Source organism: Cucurbita pepo, chromosome LG03 (assembly GCF_002806865.2).
Source record: "Cucurbita pepo subsp. pepo cultivar mu-cu-16 chromosome LG03, ASM280686v2, whole genome shotgun sequence".
NCBI lineage: Eukaryota > Viridiplantae > Streptophyta > Magnoliopsida > Cucurbitales > Cucurbitaceae > Cucurbita > Cucurbita pepo.
In genome coordinates, this window is record NC_036640.1 from 12,478,196 (window position 1) to 12,498,089 (window position 19,894).

At 35.6% G+C, this 19,894-nt stretch overlaps 5 protein-coding genes across 6 annotated transcripts in view; 3 read left to right on the forward strand and 2 right to left on the reverse strand.

Moving 5' to 3' along the window:
- The window catches only part of LOC111789973, a 3,280-nt gene extending 626 nt beyond the window's left edge, over nucleotides 1-2,654 (forward strand). Inside the window, exons 3-5 of the mRNA XM_023670716.1 lie at nucleotides 82-187; nucleotides 281-339; nucleotides 2,472-2,654. Coding sequence (XP_023526484.1) covers nucleotides 82-187; nucleotides 281-339; nucleotides 2,472-2,523 — 217 coding nt within the window. The 3' untranslated portion in view covers nucleotides 2,524-2,654. The remainder of the gene's footprint in view (nucleotides 1-81; nucleotides 188-280; nucleotides 340-2,471) is intronic.
- Nucleotides 2,655-4,132: 1,478 nt separating this feature from the next.
- On the forward strand, nucleotides 4,133-8,967 carry LOC111791315 (metacaspase-1). The gene is made up of 5 exons (XM_023672604.1): nucleotides 4,133-4,918; nucleotides 7,581-7,911; nucleotides 8,107-8,227; nucleotides 8,322-8,534; nucleotides 8,682-8,967. The coding sequence occupies exons 1-5, from the start codon at nucleotides 4,552-4,554 to the stop codon at nucleotides 8,739-8,741; spliced, it is 1,092 nt and encodes a 363-aa protein (XP_023528372.1). The 5' UTR covers nucleotides 4,133-4,551; the 3' UTR covers nucleotides 8,742-8,967.
- A 993-nt stretch (nucleotides 8,968-9,960) lies between these two features.
- LOC111790719 (probable serine/threonine-protein kinase PBL19) lies at nucleotides 9,961-13,091 on the forward strand. Of its 2 annotated transcripts, XM_023671744.1 has the most exons (5): nucleotides 9,961-10,850; nucleotides 11,063-11,496; nucleotides 11,693-11,953; nucleotides 12,113-12,235; nucleotides 12,318-13,091. In XM_023671744.1, exons 2-5 carry the CDS (start codon nucleotides 11,146-11,148, stop codon nucleotides 12,861-12,863), a joined length of 1,281 nt encoding a protein of 426 aa, XP_023527512.1. In that variant the 5' UTR covers nucleotides 9,961-10,850; nucleotides 11,063-11,145; the 3' UTR covers nucleotides 12,864-13,091. The 2 variants fall into 2 exon arrangements, with proteins under 2 accessions (XP_023527512.1, XP_023527511.1); XM_023671743.1 differs by having other exon boundaries at nucleotides 9,961-11,496.
- A 169-nt stretch (nucleotides 13,092-13,260) lies between these two features.
- On the reverse strand, nucleotides 13,261-16,521 carry LOC111790718 (pentatricopeptide repeat-containing protein At1g09900-like). The gene has a single exon (XM_023671742.1). It carries the CDS (start codon nucleotides 16,376-16,378, stop codon nucleotides 13,721-13,723), a length of 2,658 nt encoding a protein of 885 aa, XP_023527510.1. The 5' UTR covers nucleotides 16,379-16,521; the 3' UTR covers nucleotides 13,261-13,720.
- Nucleotides 16,522-17,457: 936 nt separating this feature from the next.
- LOC111789921 lies at nucleotides 17,458-18,402 on the reverse strand. Its single transcript, XM_023670645.1, has 2 exons — nucleotides 18,134-18,402; nucleotides 17,458-17,874 (listed from the first exon to the last, which is right to left on the reverse strand). The coding sequence occupies exons 1-2, from the start codon at nucleotides 18,256-18,258 to the stop codon at nucleotides 17,694-17,696; spliced, it is 306 nt and encodes a 101-aa protein (XP_023526413.1). The 5' UTR covers nucleotides 18,259-18,402; the 3' UTR covers nucleotides 17,458-17,693.
- Nucleotides 18,403-19,894: the final 1,492 nt, after the last annotated feature.

The following is a 19,894-nucleotide window of genomic DNA, read 5'->3' on the forward strand; positions in this document are numbered from 1 at the left end:
CCCTTTTTTTTTTTTTTTTTTTCTTTTCATCCTTCCTGCTTTTGATTTGATTCGTTTCGATAATGTGTTGGAACTTTGCAGCGGATTATGGGGTTGGCAATGCAAATCTTCAGCTACCGAAAAGGAAAATTGTGCCCTGCGATGCCTTTCTCCTACTTGTTATGATATAGTTTATGGCAGCGATCCGGTGAGACAATTTTCTTCTTATTGTCATGTGCTTGTAATTCTCTGGCTGTTCATCTTTAATTGCTAAGTCTATCGTTGGATTTGTGTAATGTAGCTCGAGGAAGGAGAGAAGGACCTTGCTAGGAGTCAAGAGTACAAGTATTGTATCTATAAGTAAGTTCGGTATTTTTGTTCAATTTTTCCAGAAAAGAAAGTTGAACATTTCCTATTTGCAGTATTGGTTTCCTGTCCTCATAATGTCGATCTTATTTAGTTGTAAATCATAAATACGTTGCTTCATAAGTGATTAAGCAGTTAACCCATATCAATTTCAATGCTATAAGAATCTCTGCTAATAATTGTAACCTAATCCCTTGTCTCCAAACTCATAAATGGGATAGGAGATGAGTATCAAGGTTGTTTGCTGGTTGCATCACTGTTTGGTTGTTTGACAGTTAACATAGTCTGAAGGGATTTTGGGACTTCATCAGCTTGCACAACAGGAAGAAGATATGGGTACAAATTGGACGTTTTTGGTTATTAGAAATTTGTTCACATTTTGTGGTGTGAGATCCCACATTAGTTGGGGAGGAGAACGAAGCATTCTTATTTTTGTTCAATTTTTCCAGAAAAGAAAGTTGAACATTTCCTATTTGCAGTATTGGTTTCCTGTCCTCATAATGTCGATCTTATTTAGTTGTAAATCATAAATACGTTGCTTCATAAGTGATTAAGCAGTTAACCCATATCAATTTCAATGCTATAAGAATCTCTGCTAATAATTGTAACCTAATCCCTTGTCTCCAAACTCATAAATGGGATAGGAGATGAGTATCAAGGTTGTTTGCTGGTTGCATCACTGTTTGGTTGTTTGACAGTTAACATAGTCTGAAGGGATTTTGGGACTTCATCAGCTTGCACAACAGGAAGAAGATATGGGTACAAATTGGACGTTTTTGGTTATTAGAAATTTGTTCACATTTTGTGGTGTGAGATCCCACATTAGTTGGGGAGGAGAACGAAGCATTCTTTATATGGGTGTAGAAACCTCTCTCTAATAGACGCGTTTTAAAAACCTTGAGAGAAAGTCCGAAAGGGAAAACCCAAAGAGAACAATACTGCTAGCGGTGGGCTTGGATTGTTAAACGTGGTGGTTGTTCTCCTCTCCTTCTTTCCATCGTCCACTTCATCCTCCAACCATTCAGATAGGAATTAGACTTTTTTTCTTTTTTTCCTTGATTCACTAGTTCACTTTTTCTTTTTTTCCTTGATTCACTAGTTCATATGATACGTTCTTAATCCGAATGCCGTGTCCATGGAATAGAGATTGTTTGTAAGGAGCTTCGACATGGGTGATTTTATTTGTCTGCCTTTGGATGGCTGGAAAGGAATCTAGCAACTGCCTATATTCTAGTTGCTACTTAACTCACTGGGGAGCTACGGTTTGTAATTCACTATACGTACGTAATACATCTTGAGTGCTACCAAATCAGAGAAATCCCTCCATGCTTAGAACCAAATTCGAATTTTTAACCATTCGAGAATCAAAATGGTATCCTATTGTATCTGGACTTTTTTCTTTCTCTATTTTCTGTGCTTAGAAGGAACTTAAGCAGCTCAGATCATCCATACCATTAGCTTGATCTTTTTCTTGACCTGGTTAAATGTGTGTTCAATCATATGGGATCTAAGATGCCTGCGTATGATGGCCTTCATTCCCCAACGCAACACTTTCCAATACTCTCTTCTACTCTTGAACAGCAACCTGAATTTGACCTTGCGAGGGGAATTTCTAGCGTGACAAGGGTGTATGAGCTTTCTTCGAAATCCAAGATTCAATCTCAATGCATCATCATATGTGGTCTAGTGTCCATGCCAATTGGTTAGACGGCGAACCGAATTAGCACTTCTCATATCAAGCTAGGCGGTCTGGTGTCCGTGCCAATTGGTTAGACGACGAACCGAATTAGCACTTCTCATATCAAGCTAGGCCTCTCAAGCTCCGTTTCTTGGTTATTAAGTAGTAAGCTAGAAGAATATTCTGTCTGGTTGAGCTCTCTTGCTAGATGGTTTTCAACTGCATGTCGTTTCGGCTAGGTTCCTAAAGCCATAGGAGACGAGTCGAGGGCAACTTCATGAAAGTGTACCATATGTGCTTCTCGACCTAACTGATTTCACATTTGCTCGTCAAATATATTTCAATTTTGACTAATATTTGGAACTGACCTAACATTGACAAACCTTATAAGCATTTTGTATTTGGGATTGATTGAATTTAAAGCTTTGGTACCTTTGTTTGCTTGCAGGTTGTCAATGGGGGAGAGTCTGGAGGGTATTAAGGGCTCCTTTGACTACTAATGTCTGTCTGCTTTTCTCAAGACTGTCTGTGTTATATAACTGTCTGGTGTTCCATTTTGCCCTCTTCTTCTGACTGCCTTTTAACATTTGGGTCAAAATATGAGGTACAAATCCAATCTTGAGTTCATATTTTTCTTCCTTTCCCTCTCTAGACACCGAGCGGTGTGTCAGCGAGGACGTGGACCTCCAAGGGGGGTGGATCGTGAAATTCCACGTCAGTTGGAGAGGTGAACGAAACATTCCTTATAAGGGTGTGGAAACCTCTTTCTAGCAGGACACGTTTTAAAATCGTGAGGCTAACAACGATACATAACGGATCAAGGCGGACAATATTACTAGCGGTGAGTCTGACAACAATGAAAATCTTGGAATGGAAAACACAGCTACTCATACAAATTTCAATTCCTTTGGTTAAATAGATTATAATGTATTAATGATCATGTGTATACTTCAGTCTTTCTATAGCTTTCTTATTTCATTACCAATTTTCTTAATGTTTTATAAAACCAAGCCCAATTTTAAAACTAAAAGCAATAATTTGAAAATTTTTAAAACTAAAAGAAATAGTTTTTAAAATCCTAATTTCGTTTTTGAAATTTAGTTTAGAATTCGAATGTGTTTTTTAAAAAATGTATAAAACTTAGCCAAAAATTTAAAAAACAGAATAAAAAAATTAAATAGCTATAAAATAAGGTTTTAATTAGGTTTTTTTTTATTTGAATATGTAAATCTCTTCTCAAACACATTTAGGACTTAATCTAACTACCAATTTAATTTTTAGTATATGATTTTTTAAAAATAACTGATGAGAAATCTAAATTGATATCTATTTTATTTTATTTATTTATTTCGTTTTTAAAAAATATATTTATTTTAGTTTTAAAATTTTTGCTTTATAATCAAAAATAATAATTATAAGCCTAATTATTTTAATAAAAAAAATAGTTGTCAAATATATATATAAAAAGATTATGCCTAACAACTCTTGTTTGGTATTGGTTCACTGACTCTTATTTTATTTGTTTTCACATTTTAGGATGAGATTATAGTTTTTATTCAATTTTATTTATTTTTTTAATTAATAAAATTCTATCGTGAATAAATAAAAGAATCTATGATAGATATTTACTTTGTATACCCTTTGAACGAACATTCTTCTATCTTTATTTAATACATCTTTTCAATATATTGACATCGTGACAATGAAGTTTTAACAAAAAGTTATTTTTTAGAAATTTAAGTAAGAACTTTATGGATTTGAGATTCCAAAAATAACATAAAATTCATCTTTAGAAGTTTGAAAATTCTTTAAAATATGCAAATAATATCTGGATTAAAGTACGGGATGGCTGAAAAATAAATATTTGATGAATATAACATTTTTAAGATAAATAAATTTTGTTATGAAATTTTTATTTTTTATCTATTTAATTTTTTGAATTTTTATAAGGATATGGAAAAGTATAAAGACATATTAATCTAAAGTTTAAATTTAAATAATGAATAAATTCATTCTAAAAAAAATTATTATTTTTATCTAATTTTATTTTTTTTTTTCCCCATAAATTCGACCCCTTATTTATTTCCAATCCTTAAAAAAAAGAGAGGAAAAAAAAAAAAAGTCTGCCCGTTCCTATTGAAGAAATGACCCATTGCTCATTTCTATGAATTTGAGCTCCTCTTGAAGCCGCTCTCCACTTTTCCCATCTAGTTTGTTTTTTGCCTCTGGAATCGGCGGCAAATTCGTATGCTGCAGCTTCGCCACGAAGAAATCAAAGCTGAAAGAAAGAAGAAGAAGAGTTTTTTTTGAGGTTGAAATCGCTATCGTAGCTGCAATTAAGGTAGTTTGACGAATTGGGATCATAATTGAGTTTTAGATAACTCGACCAATTTTCGTCATTCATATCCAATCATCCCAGGTTTCTTCCTTTAATCGATCTCATTTGAAGATCCTGTTCCTGTTGAAATTATTGGTAAATTCCTATTCTCTTAATTCTGAATTCGTTTGATCGGTTTTGAAATTCGACGATGTACTATCCGCACCCGCCGCCGATGTTGGTGAACTGCTCCGGATGTCGGACTCCTCTCCAGCTACCGCCAGGAGCCCCGTCGATTCGGTGCGCTATATGCAAGGCTGTGACACAGGTCATGGACCCGCGCGCCGTCCCTTCGCCTTCGCCTTCTCATGCGCCTCCGCCGGCTCCATCGCCATACAATCATGCGCCACCAGGACCTCCAGCCCACCCGCATGGCCGTAAAAGGGCTGTGATCTGTGGGATCTCTTATAGGTACTCGAGACATGAGCTCAAGGGCTGCCTGAACGATGCTAAGTGTATGCGTTATCTTTTGGTCAATAAATTCCGTTTTCCTGAAGATTCTATCCTCATGCTTACAGGTATTTTTGCCCAACTCTCTCTCCCTATCTGCAGTGCATCATGATATTTACAACATATTGCTATTTTCTTGTTGATCTTAACTCTCTAATTGTTATGGAAAACTACAACTCTCTGCTTGTTGGTACTTCTGATGGGCTAATTCTAATAGGAAATGTTTGAATGGTTACTTCGTTTGTCATTAAATTTGAAAGCATCAGAGATATCGCTTGTTTGTGCTTTAGGACCTCTAAGGATAAGTTGGGTGCTGTGTATAATTTCTAACCTCCTAACCTTTCATGGATCATTAAGCAAACATATTACACGGACAGAAGAGTGGTTTGTATGAAATGAAATGGTAATCTAATAGCAAGAAAATGACAATATTGAGCTCTTAGCTCTTGACGACTAACTGTCGAGGATATTTAGTCCTAAATTATGGTTTACCATATGTCTTATATGAGACCCTTTATGATAGGCAAACATATTGTATAGTTAAGGATATTTAGCCTTCACTTACTGTTTACCATAGGTATCATATTTGACAATTTATTATAGGCAAATACCTTATATGATATTTAGCCTCCCATTGCTGTTTACTATAGGTATCATATTTGACCTTTTATTATAAGCAAATATATTGTATTCACTTATTGCTCTTTCCATTTCCTTTGTAATTTATTTGATTTCGTAAATGATTATAAATATAGAACTTTCACCACCATTTAGGTGTAGTGGTTTTAGCAAATATTCTCACTGACCCTACAACTAGCAAATATTCTCACTGACCCTACAACATTTAGTATAAAAAAAAAAAATGGTAAGATTTTAACCCATTCCCTCAAAGTTCCTTTTATTTTTGCATATGTCCCAATGTACTAGCTCGATAGAGGGTGGTGAGAATGTTTGCTAAAACCACAACACCTAAATGGTGGTGAAATTCTCTATTTATAATCATTTATTGAATCAAATAAATTACAAAGAAAATGGAAAGAGCAATGATACAAGTTATTTGCTCATAATAAAATCTTAAATATGATATCTATGGTAAACCGTAATGGAAGGCTAAATGTCATACAAGATATTTGCCTATAATATTATAGTTAAATATGGTATCTATGGTAAACTGTAATGAAAGGCAAAATATCCTCAATCATACAAGATATTTGCCTATAATAAATGGTCAAATATGGTACCTATGGTAAACTTTAATGGAAGGCAAAATATCCTCAATCATACAAGATATTTACCTATAGTAAATGGTCAAATATGGTACCTATCGTAAACTGTTATGGAAGAAAAAATATCTTCAATCATACAAGATATTTGCCAGTACTAAATGGTCAAATATGATATATATGGTAAGCCATAATTCAGGACTAAGTATCTTTAACAGGTGATTTGGTTAAACGCCAAGTATTTCTGACACTTGGCAATTCAAAGTGTTAAAATTGGAGTTGTTACATTAGCTTACATCTGGGGAGTTTAGTTATGTGATAAGAACTTTCTGCTATCAGCGTGTACCTTTCCTGAAAGTGTTGCTATACATTTATTCTTGGAGATTGATGGCACCAGTGTGGAATTATCTACTGTCCCTAACTCTCAAGAATAACTACTAGCATCTAGACCATAATGGAGTAATTTAACTTGAGGTGTGGAATTTGTGGTGTTAGAATCAGGTTTCAATATAAGAGAGGACACAGAAGATTTGGGTTCTTTCCAATGACCCAACAGAGTGAAGAAAAACAGAGGAGAAAAGGGAACTGTTAATGCCTCGTGAAAATGAAGTTTATGGCTCAGCTGGGACAGAGCAAGAAATTTTGTTAGGGAGGGTTGCTTTTTTACATCCCAACACATCACATTTATGGTCTCAACTCAAAAAGTTTTAGGAGGGAAAATTTAGAGGAGAAACTATACAATCATATATTTAATATATACCTTTCGAATACTATATTATATTAGCATGGAACAAATCAAGTTCTCCTCCTCTCTGGCTCTGCCCATGTAGTAAGTCATTATCACTTTAAAAGAGAGCCCTTTGGACTTGATTGTAGATACACTTTTATGTTTAGTATCTTTCGGGAAAATATCCAAAGACAATAAGAGGCTTATTTGTTTCGAGTCTAATATTATCTTAGCATGGAGCAANTTTTTTTTTTTTTTTTTTTTTTTTTTTTTTTTTTTTTTTTTCTTCTTCTTTTTAATAGGAAATGATAAGTATATTAGAGAAGGCCAAAATGAAGGCCACACACCCAGGGGTGGAGGGTAGAGGAAACCCCATCCAAAAATTAACGAACGAGAGGTCTTCCGATCGCTTATAATGAGAAGAAGGTTGTAATTACATAAGAATTTATGGTGGTTTGATACCTACCCAGAAACTGCATGTTTCACACCACTCAAACCGGAATGAAAAGATAATAGCTTATCTTCCAGCATTTTGGTTTCCTCTCTCCAAGTGTGTCAAAGCAGACCTNTTTTTTTTTTTTTTTTTTTTTTTTTTTTTTTTTTTTTTTTTTTTTTTTTTTTTTTTTTGCAATCCTCCTAAGCTTTTTCTCTCTGGATAATGAGGCCTTATAAGTTGTCGCCTCAATTATCAATCACTTCTAAATTTATTGCCTATTTATTTCTTTGTCATCTTTTCTTACCTCTGGTTTTCTTGTGGCCATTTTGGAAAATGAAATGCAGAAGAAGAAACTGATCCATATAGAATTCCCTACAAAAACAACATAAGAATGGCATTGTATTGGCTAGTACAAGGTTGTCAACCAGGTGATTCCTTGGTATTCCATTATTCTGGCCATGGTTCTCGCCAAAGGAACTATAATGGTGATGAAGTAGATGGATATGATGAAACTCTTTGCCCTCTGGACTTCGAAACTCAGGGAATGATTGTTGATGATGAAATTAATACGGCAATTGTTAAACCTCTTCCTCAAGGTGTAAAGCTTCATGCATTCATAGATGCTTGCCATAGCGGAACCGTACTAGATTTGCCATTTCTATGCAGAATGAGAAGGTTGGTATTATATAAATATGGTTATGTTTTTTAGCTGAGACATAATATGAGACGCGGATGTTGCTCACACCGAAGTTGCAAGCACATTGATAGTTATAACTATCCAAAAGATTTAGTAGTGTATATCTTCACTTTTAATTGTTGAATGTCTCTTGGATTCAACTTTTCATTCTTCGATTTCCCTCTTGGTCATAGGAGCGGACAATACATGTGGGAGGACCATCGCCCTCGATCTGGAGTATGGAAGGGAACTAGTGGCGGGGAAGCTATTTCGTTCAGTGGTTGTGATGATAACGAAACCTCGGCCGATACATCTGTAAGTTTAATAATCCACAATTCTTTTTATCCCTATAGCATTGCTTTAGATCTGAAATGCAATGATACTGAGCTAATTACTTAAATGGAAACAGGCTCTATCAAAGATAACATCAACAGGTGCCATGACTTTCTGCTTCATCCAAGCGATTGAGCGGGGCCATGGAACTACATATGGAAGCATACTGAACTCGATGCGAAACGCTATAAAAAATGCTGGTGGTAGTGGTGACATTGGTGGTGGTGCTGTGACATCTTTGGTTACCATGCTTTTGACAGGAGGGAGTGCCATCGGTGGGCTCAGACAGGTACTTCACTTTTCGTGGTAGATCATCTGGTTTGTTCAAGAGTTCCATGTGCATAGAATCCAATAACCATGCTAGCATATTGTTGCTTAGAACTTTAGTTCAAATTTCATTCCTGTTAAAAGGCTTCTAATTGTTGGTTATTTGCAGGAGCCACAATTAACCGCGTGTCAGCCGTTCGATGTCTACACGAAACCTTTCTCTCTGTGATTTCCCTTTTCTTGATTGATCTAGAAGAGGGGATAGACCAAGGTTACATTTGAAGGAGGGGTATGTTATGTTGGCCTATTTCTCTACTTGCTTGATATTTGCTTGTTGAAATTATATGTTCATGATATATACTGTAGTGGGAAATTTAAGGCAATTTAAATGCAGATTGTAGTAGTGTACATGGATTGATGATATAGTACTGCAATTCTGGTGTTGGAAGATTCTATTCGACTCGTTATCGTGAATTTTAATGCAAAGACTAATATAAGGGAAGAGATTCAAACCTATCACTCGTGATACTAAAATGAGATTAAGGACGCGTTTGAGAGTGATTTTGAAACGTCTAAATTTATCATATTCAAAATTTCAAATAGGTCTTTATAAATACTTTTGATGGTATAAAAATGACCGAAAAATATAACTATTTCAAAATTATTTTTATGAATAATTTTAGAACATCGATTATTTTTTCTGTCTTTGTGTGGCCTTAATTATGAAAATGATGTGAAGAATGTGAAGAGGAGTGACACAATTCCCCAATTTACGAAAATCTATATTTCCTTGCATTACTAACCCAAAGATGGTAGACTATCCTATAGACTAACACAAAGTCTTTTTCAGGATACATTGTCTCAAGCAAAACACACTAAGTTTTGAGTTTATATGATTGAGCCACTGAAAAGGAAACTGCATCTTATAGGTAAAGGTCGTAACTTTTGGTTTTGATCCTGATTTATTTATGTACTCTTCATTTACTCGGGTATCACAATTTAATTAAAAAAATACCATATAAAAATCAAGTATGTCATGACCATTAAAAGATCGGCTATTTTGTCCTATTAAAAGATTTGAGTTATTATTGTAATTTTAAGTTCTCAAAACCTGTATTATCTTAAAACATTATCTATCTCAAATTACAAGTTCGTCGAAACATTATTTATTACAAATAAGACAACGTTTAAGTTCGTTAAAACATTATTTATTACATATAAGACAACGTAGAAGTTCGTTAAAACATTATTTATTACAAATAAGATAACGTAGAAGTTCGTTAAAACATTATTTGTTAAAACATTATTTATTACAAATCAGACAACGTAGATTTAAACTTCCATGGAGATAAATAATGTTTTAACGAACTTGTAATTCCTTATTTTATTCATATTTCCAATTAACTTTAAAGATATTACTTCTAAAAACATTTTTGCTAACACAAAAAATGTGAGGGATATAAATTTAAACCGTCTAACGACATCAAACAAAAAAGTATATGTCAAAATCGCTGAGCTATGCCCGAGTTAATCGCTGAGCTACACCCGTGATAATCGCTGAGCTATGCCCGAGTTAATCGCTGAGCTATGCCCGAGTTAATCGTTGAGCTATGCCCGAGTTAATCGTTGAGCTATGCCCGAGTTAATCGTTGAGTTACACCCGTGTTAATAGCTGAGCTATGCTCGTATTAATGGGTGAGCTATCACCTTCCTTCATGCAGTATTAGACTTCCAAAAAGCAAAACATGAGAGACCAATCTGAGAGAGTTTTGGTACCAAATCCCAAGGGGTGAAAACGACAGTGAGTACGGAAACAGAGACCCATCAGCATCCGCCGCGTCTACCATCTGAACGGTTGGAAGTTGAGTCCACGAGCCAACTCGGCCTGGTCAAACACACAAACAGGCACCAAACTTTGCGTATCTGAATTGCTTTTATTTTATCCCTTTTCTGCTTCTATTCCGCCACTGAATTCAATGCTCCCACCAAACTTCACGAGATAATCAAATCAAAGAGAACACAATCAAGAACAACTCAACAAACCCATAAATTTGGACACTCTGGATCCTGAAACTTCAAGCCAGGCCCCAATTATTAGAGCCTTTTCTCTAATTCCCCCCACCTGGGTCTCATCGATCTCCTGAAGAAGAAGAAGAGAAGAAGAGAAGAAGACGATGATGATGATGAACAAGTCAGAAAAAGAATGTTCCTCAAATTTCCTTACACTGTTGGCCAAATTCTTGATTGGACTGTCTCAAGTAAGGAACAAGGAAACAATAATGGAGTCTCAATAGCCCCTTTTTCGTCTGTCTTTTTGTTGAGAAGTAATACCAAACAGGTTTTTTCTCCACCATTGTCTTCTTTTGTCTCCTTGTTTTCCCCATTTTCTCATTTTTCTTCTTCTTCGCGTGGCTGTTATTGTTTTTCCCTGTTGGTTTCGACTTTTTCGATCTGTTTACGGATCCGACATCGAGATTCTTCGTGCTGTCTTTCTCTTGTTTTCTCTTCTGTATTTGCTTCTGTGTCCATCTCTATAAGTTGTGTTTTCAGATCTTCTTTTGGAGATCAATTGCAAAGAGGCTCAAAATAACAACTTGAGGCAACTGCCAAATTTCCAGAAGATTATATAGAAAATGAAGTGCTTCTTCTACTTCAGAAACAAGAACAGGAGTAGGCATCAAACATCGGCGCCTGAATTGAAAGAGCAGCAAGAATCCGACTTTTCGGGGTGTAGTCGGACAGCTGCTTCTTTGAGCTCCCTGACTTCTCCCCGGAGTGTACCTGAATTGTATGAAGAGAAAGCACATAATTTGAGAGTTTTCTCATTTACAGAGCTCAGACAGGCAACACATGACTTTAACAGGCTTCTTAAGATCGGGCAAGGGGGGTTTGGGAGTGTCTTCAAAGGCTCAATTAAGCCTGTTGATGGGAAGGGAGAACCCCTCGTTGTTGCTATCAAGCAACTGAGCAAGGATGGCTTACAGGTACGGATATTCACCTTAGAACTAAGCGCTAAGGGCTTGTTTGAATGTTTTGCTTTGAATTTAATGGATGAATTTCTCCATATTATATGCATCCAGTACAAAAAATCATCAATGGAAAAGAATGCTAATTATGCTAAACTGGAAAGGACATAGAATAGAAGTGATTTTTTACATACCGGGTTTGTTTTGCAAATAGGGCCACAAGCAATGGCTGGCTGAAGTTCAATTTCTTAGTATTGTGGAGCATCCAAATCTTGTCAAACTCATAGGATACTGTGCTGTGGATGGAGAAAGAGGAATTCAAAGACTTCTTGTTTATGAGTACATGCCGAACAGAAGCTTGGAAGATCATCTCTTCAACAAGGCGCTACCCGCGCTCGCTTGGAGAACAAGATTGCAGATAGTACTTGGTGCAGCTCAGGGATTGGCTTACCTGCATGAAGGATTGGAAATTCAGGTACCATATCCGCTTAACTAGAATTCAATGTCAGCTAGAGGGAATGCTACCTTGACCCTGCTACTTCTAACGCTCGAACTGTCCTCGCAAAAGTTTTTCATCCTTCAGAACTTCCCTGACTATTAAATTTAATTTCATTATCTTCTAATAATGGCACAGATAATATACAGAGATTTGAAGAGCTCAAATGTGTTACTAGATGAGAACTTTCATCCAAAACTTTCAGATTTCGGGCTTGCCAGGGAAGGGCCAGAAATTGGGCGTACTCATGTTTCGACAGCAGTAAGCGTTCTTTTCGTCTTCCCTTCTAATCACTCTCAGGCTGCATTGCTGCTTACAGTTAACTACTTTGTGTACAACACAGGTAATGGGGACAAATGGATATGCAGCTCCAGATTACATAAAGACAGGTCATCTCACAGCAAAAAGCGATGTATGGAGCCTCGGTGTTGTACTTTATGAGATTCTGACAGGAAGACGATCATTGGAGAGACATCGGTCGAGACCGGAGCAGAAACTTGTGGAATGGGTTAAACATTTCAATCCTGACAGCAACAGGTTTAGTTTGATAATAGATCCACGGCTTGAAAACCAGTATCCTATCAATGCAGCTAGAAAAGTAGCTAAGTTAGCAGATACTTGCCTGGCAAAGAATGCAAAGGATAGGCCCTCCATGGCTGAGGTAGTGAACAGATTGAAGCTGATCATCAAAGCTGAGGATGACAACGAACCTTACGCGAAAAGTCCTGATTCTGTCAATGACGAATCCGACATGGAAAGAGAGCCAGAGAAAATGGAAGCACCGATGTCGTGGAGAAGGCGAATGAGCCACCTGCAGAAACTGGGAGAGCATGTGGAGGGTGCAAGTAGAAGAAGATTTATGATAATGCAAAGAGCAAAAGTGCCTTAAAAAACTTGGGTTTTTTCTCATTCAGAATCAGATTTTGGTATTATAGACTAAGCTGCAGTTTTGAAAGCAAAGAAACAGAGTAGAAAAGAATTTCAGTCAAGAGAAACATTGAGGCAGAACATAGGACACAAACTAGAAAGTCTACTGCCGGTGGTGAACAGAAGCTAATGTAAATAGTCTAACTGAGTTATTTTATTCTATTGTTTCAATGCTTCAGCTTTTGCTCTATGGGACCCAGAAAACAAAACAAATTATTTTAATAAAACCTGAAGATAAAATGCTTCAGATTTTATTCTATTGTTTAATGAAATATATTATAAAGATATAGATATTGGCTGGTCATGGTGGGGAGGTTTCCATCTGCATCCACTAGAAAAAAAACTCATATCTATGTTGACCATAGGCCACTCTAGGTACTTATTATACCTCATCTTAGCAGTTCAGAGGAAGGAGTGAAGGAAACAAAAAATAAATAAACAGCCTCTGCTTTCATTCTCAAAACCCAGAAATTCTCCATTCAATTCAATTAGTATTATCATTCCACTCAGTTAAGAGGAAGGAGTGAAGGATACTGCCTTTCTTCTTCTTTCAGAGGGAGGGGCTTCTTCGATCATCGTTTAGTGAATTATGCATATCAGCATCATACCCAATAGGGATGCATATTTTGTATGGGTAGTCCTCAAAATTTAAGAGGGAATAGTATCTTTCTTATTACTACCTTTCTTTCCATACCATTAAAACAAATTCTACAGCAGCTCACAAGCCAGATAATAACAAATATATTCCTCAGCGATGCATTTCTAGAACAATCATTCTGCAAGTAGATCATGCTCAAAGAGTTGAATAAGAGATAAAGCTTATACCTCAATCAACCTATTGAACTGACTGAAACTAGTTTTAAAAGTTAAGCTCTCATCTTTCTCTTGTGAGGGTTTAGTTCTACAGAAGTAATCATAAGTAATATACATGAGAAAATCCATGAAGACGCTTTTCTCATATGATGCATTTATATGCTCGCCACCTTCTTGAATAATATGGTAGGCCCTGTTCATTATTTTATGTGTCGTTTCATCGAAATCAACACAAATCTCACTCAACTTCTGACCCCAAAATATGGCTTTCTCAGGCATCCCTTGCTTACAAAATTGAGACAGTAATACGTTTGCTGTGACAGTGTTTGGAACAAACGCCATCTTAAGCAATTTCGCAGTTAAAATCATAGCATGATCCAGGAGGACATTACAGACAGCATTAATCATGGTATTGTATGTTACAGTATTCGGAACTACTCCAGCTGAAATAAGTTCCTCTAGTATCTGTACAGCCCGATTAACTTTTCGGGCTGTGCAGAAACCATGAATTCGTATATTATAAGTCATGATATCAGGTTCCCACCCACAATCCGACATTTTCATCACTAAATCATCTGCACCACCCATATCAAATGCTTTACAGTAACCATCAATCAATGTGTTGTAAGTAACAATATCAGGAGATAAACCGATCCTATACATGTCCATGAACGTCTCAATTGCTAACTTCATCCTACCTTGTTTGCATAACCCACCAATGATCATATTCGTCGTAAAAATATCAGGAAGAAGGCCTCTTTTCTTCATTTCTCTCTCCAATTTCAGGGCTTCATTTAGTTTTCCCACTCTACAGAATCCACCAATCAAGGAATTGTAAACAAAATTATTCGGTACAAAACCCTTTCTCAACATATCAGAGAACACATCATAAGCGTCCTCCATCAAACCCGACATACAGAGCCCGTTAATGAAAGCTGCAAATGCAACAGCATCGGGAAACACCCTCTTACCCTTCATCTCATTCCACAGACTTTCAGCTGTATTAACATCTCCTATTCTGAAGTACCCGTCGAAAAGACCTGTAAAAGCCATGTTCTTGACAGGGTATCCTTTTTCTATCATGTCGTACAAAATTATCCTTGCATCATCAAGTCTCCCCTTCCTAACTAAGCTGATAAGCAAGGAACTACATGTGGAAGATGAAGGGCTTAAACCAAATTTCGTCATTGTACCATAAGCATAAAATGCTCTCTCTTCTAAACCTGCACTGCCGTATGCTGCAATAATGGAATTAAAAGCTACTACACTTGGAGGAATTCCCTTCTCAAGTAAATCCTCTAGAAACTTCATGGCTTCATCATATCTACCTGCCCAGCACAATCCTGCGACCGTTACATCACATACGGAAGAATCATGAAGCAACCCAGACACCGATAAATCCCTTAATAATCGATCCCCATCCTCCTCCCGTCCATATTTATAATGACCAGCAACCAATATATTAAAGGTAATGCCATCTGGAACTATATCCTTGGTCCTCATTTCTTCAAAGAGCAAGTTTGCTTGACCAATGTCTCTTGCCTTGACATACCCACTTATCATGCTATTATAGACTATAGTATTATGAAAAAGGCCCATGTCTTCAATTTCATCAAAGATTTTCCTAGCTAACTCCACGTTTCCCTCCTTGCAGAAGGCATCAATGACGATACTGAATGTAGCAATACTGGGTTTACAGCCGTTTTCAATCATCATATTCACCCAATGAAGTGCATCTGATGACTGCCCTCTTAAGCAGGTTGCATTTATCACAATATTATACGAATAAACATCTGGTTCACATCTAAATTTTCTCATTACATGCAATAGACCTTCTCCAATCACACTCCAACCTTTTCTACAAAACTCAAGAATCATTACGTTAAACATATAGTTATTAGGGCGAGGTCCCTTCCGAACCACGTCCCCAAATAACTTCCATACAGCACCATAATCACCAGCTCTAAGCAGCAATCTAAAAAGAATGGAAATGGCGGATGCATTTGGCATCACTCCCACCTCCCGCATCTTACTCAATATTTCTAACGCCTCATAATGCATTTCCGACTTCATAAACGCCCGCATTAGAGTGTTCAAAACTGAAAGGTCAGATTCATACTCACAGTGACCTTCCCACATAAATGCCGCCAAATCCTTGCTCCTTCGTGGACCAATTCTTGCAAAAATCCACGAAACAATATCTTGCGCGAGCAAAAAAATTCGTTCTGCAGCTAAGAGATGTGCCACTACACAACAAGACCTTACAGTCTCTTCACAATCGTCATTAAACGCTAGCTTGAAGAACGCAAACGCAGTTTCCCGACATTCAAACAGTTTCATAATCTTAACCAAGAAAAAGGGGCAGAAATTTCTCGATAATTCCTTCAATGCGTATCCCTGGTACAACTTAATCGCTTTGGATAACCCAACAGTGATTCTACGTCGGTCATTCGTAGTGACGGAACTCACAGAAACCAATTTCAAAGTACCATCGTTGGAAGGCAAAAATTGAGCAATATAATCAAAAGCACAAGTGCTCGAATCAGAAGAAGACGACGAACTGTACTTGTTCAAGAACTTGGGAGTTAGGGTTTGAAATGGACTCAGAGAAGAAGACCAGTGTACCTTAAAAGAGTTCTGTAGACAACGCACATAGACAAACATTGGAAGGCGGCCCAGCTTGGAAGAGCTTTCGAATTACATTCCAAGCCGGAATTTGATCGGCGATTACTCACCGGGCGCCGAGTTGCAGAAGCGTAAATGCCGTCAGAAGAGAGGGAACTGTGTTTGTGCTTTCAATGTCAAGCAGGAAGACGATATTTTGGTAAATGGGCCTTAAAGAGCTGAAATTGGGCCGACAATTGGGCCGTGTCATGTCCTTGAAAGTGAGAAGTTCGAATGCCAAATGGGCCGTGCGGCCCATAGTGAGAGTAGTTTTGGCCCAATCCAAATTATAATTTAATTATTTAAATTATCAAATTTCTTTGAAGAATCATTCAACAAAATTTGATTAAGACAAGTCATCGATGACATATTACATAAAGGGACACGTTTTCTCTAAAGAATGAATTTATAACCCTTTAATATTTATGGTATAAATTAAAATCTTACTAATTTTTAAATATTTAATGAAAATAATTAATATAAATTAACCAAACACGGGAGATTAATAATTATATGTAGACAATTTTGAGCCTATTTTAAATTAAATTAAATAAAATTAAATAATCTGTAAACAACCAGCAAATGTTCTATATTATTATTTCTAAACAAGTTTAAAATTTAAATCGATATAATTATTAATTTTTTGTTTTAAGTAAATTGGTTTTTTCCTTTATTTTTATAGATTGAGTATGGCATCAAAATAATAATATTATTTATAGATAATTAAAGTTTGTACTCGAATATGAATTTGTGATAATTGTACATTTTTTCCCTTTATTTTTTGTTTAATTATAATGTAAAAAATATATTTGAAATAAATATGAACTCTCAAATTTCATTTTGAATGGAAACTAAATTTTATTTATATGATTAACTTTGAATTAATCAGTGGGATTATTCCTAAATTCTTATAAATTAGTTTCATTTTTTTTCTAATAATCATTTCAATAATGAGAAAATAAAAATTTTCCATCTCNTTTTTTTTTTTTTTTTTTTTTTTTTTTTTTTTTTTTTTTTTTTTTTTGAGAAACTACAAAAAAAAATAATAATAATAAAAAAATAAAAAATCGCCCAATTTCAGCATCAAGATACTTTCCCTTTACTTTTTTTTTTTTTTTATACACATTTAGAGATCAATAGGTTATAAACCGAATCTCCCTCTGTATTTTCTTTTTCTTCTAAGAATCGAGTCCTTGTGCTGGCAATGGAAATTTCCTTCTCAGCATCCACTCAACTCAATTTATTTTTTTCCAAATTGGGAAAGGCATTTTTCTCTGTAGGTGATTTTTTTTTTCTCCGATTCAAACTGAAGATCTCAGGCCACCGCGACGGTGCCGGACCGTACAGCTTTCTCGCCAGCTTCTTGTTTTCTGTGACTACGAGTGTTCGAAGAGGAAGATGATGAAGAAGAAGAGCGCCTCCAACTTTTCTCCTTCGCCTCGTCGATTTCAATCTGTTCTTGCCGGCACTCTTTGCTACAAAACGGAGTGTTTCCTCTGCAATACAGTAAAGAAACTATCAATTCTCAGATCGAAACCTCCAAATCAGAACAAATAGACTGAAAAAACTGTTAGATCTAAACACAGTTCAACCTAAACCACTTTCCATCACTCTATCAAACCTCAACCACATAAATCCGATCTAAGCCTAATTCGACTATACTCGAGCCTCAAATTCTCAGTAACCAGACGAAGAACTCTCGATTAAAACTCAACAAAAACAGCATCTCTTCAGGCAATGATAAATTGAACGGACCTGTACATGAAGATATCGGAGTTACGTCCGAGCGGTTTCCGGCAAAGGGAACAGGCCTCGAGGAAGTGAGGTTCGTGGAGAAGGAAATCGGCGCAGCCGGCGTAGAACAGCGGCACAGTTCTCATAGTAACAGAAGGCGAAGAAACTAAAAGTTGATAAAAAAATCGCCGGAACTGAGCAAGAATTCGAGAGCTTTTAGAGCTAGGGCAGAAGATCCGATGAAGAAAATGAGAGGAAATGGAAAGCCGGGGGGAGGGAGAAAGGTTGGGTACTCGGGTCAATTTATAATTGCTCTGCCAGAAGGTGGTGGAATCCCCTGCCTCGCGGACTACGATAACAAGATGATGTGGACCAAATGAACAAATTTCTTCAATCATTTCATCAAATTAAATATTGTATCAATCAAAATTATAATTAATTATTATTTTTTAATTCAAGTGATAATATAAATACATAATAATAATTTATTACAGCTGAAACACAGCCATTTTAAAGAGTGAATCAATTCAAACTCGAATTTTCAAAATTATTATTATTATTATTATTATAAAAATAAACTCAAATTTACTTAAATAAAATGAATATCCTAAAATTTATGAAAATTAGCATATATTTTTAATATGATTTTTTATTCATGGATTTAAATAAATTTTGTACAAACCAAATTAATTAAATTAATTAAATTATACAATTATTAATTTTAGTTTTTTTTTTTTTAAAGCAATACAATCCGTAGAGTATAAATTACATGGATTTTGATTGGTTGCAGCATGCGAAGCAGCGGATAATTGCCCAAGAAAATAAAAATAATAATAATAAATAGTTAATGGATGGTTTTCCCTGTTCCGGGGTGAAAATCATTGGCCATACATAAGTGCATGCATCCTTTTCCCAAACCCGATGGGCAAAAATAAAATAAAACTTTATTTATTTATTTATTTATTTATCAATTTTAGAATTCGGTCCTCCATCTTTTTCATATTCCACATTTCGCCCCAAAAGTTATTATATTTACCGTCAAGTGGGGGAGTGCGCATTTATATAAAAAAAAACAGAACCAGGTAGGCCCTGTATTGCAAATCTTAATATTATATTCCATTATTTTTTTTATTGCATAATATTCCACAATCATGGGGTATTTAAATGGGTTGAAAATGACTATTAATGTAAATACAATAAAATAAACATTTTTTTAATTCAATGAATATTTGTATCATTTTACCGTGTGAATATTGCTTATTTTGTTATTTTCAATTATGCACGAGTTACTAATCTACTAATAGATTAACATTACGATATATGATAATATTTAACGATATTTTTAAATATAATAAGGTGTAGATCATTAACCAGTAGTGATAATTATGTAAAATATAATAAATATCTGATACCGACTATTTTAATATTTTACGCTGGCTATCATAATGAAATTCAATGTCACGTAGAAATCCGAACACTTGGACAAAAGTTAGGTTAAGCAAATGAAAGGGGTCGGTTATCTTTTCCAACCCCTTATTTTCTCGAAAAATGGAATCTTTTGTTGAACCCCGGATTATTTGATGGAGTTATCCATTCAGTATCGAGCAAACAGAACAAACAGATATAAAATTAGACCAATCCTCTAAATGCTTTTTTGGGTATTAATCAATGTCTTCACTGTTCACGTAACGTGCGAAACAGATGAATAATCACAAGATGACCGTATATTATTATTATTTTTTTCTTCGGTTAGAAGTATTATTCAAAGGTTCCTTCCCCGAT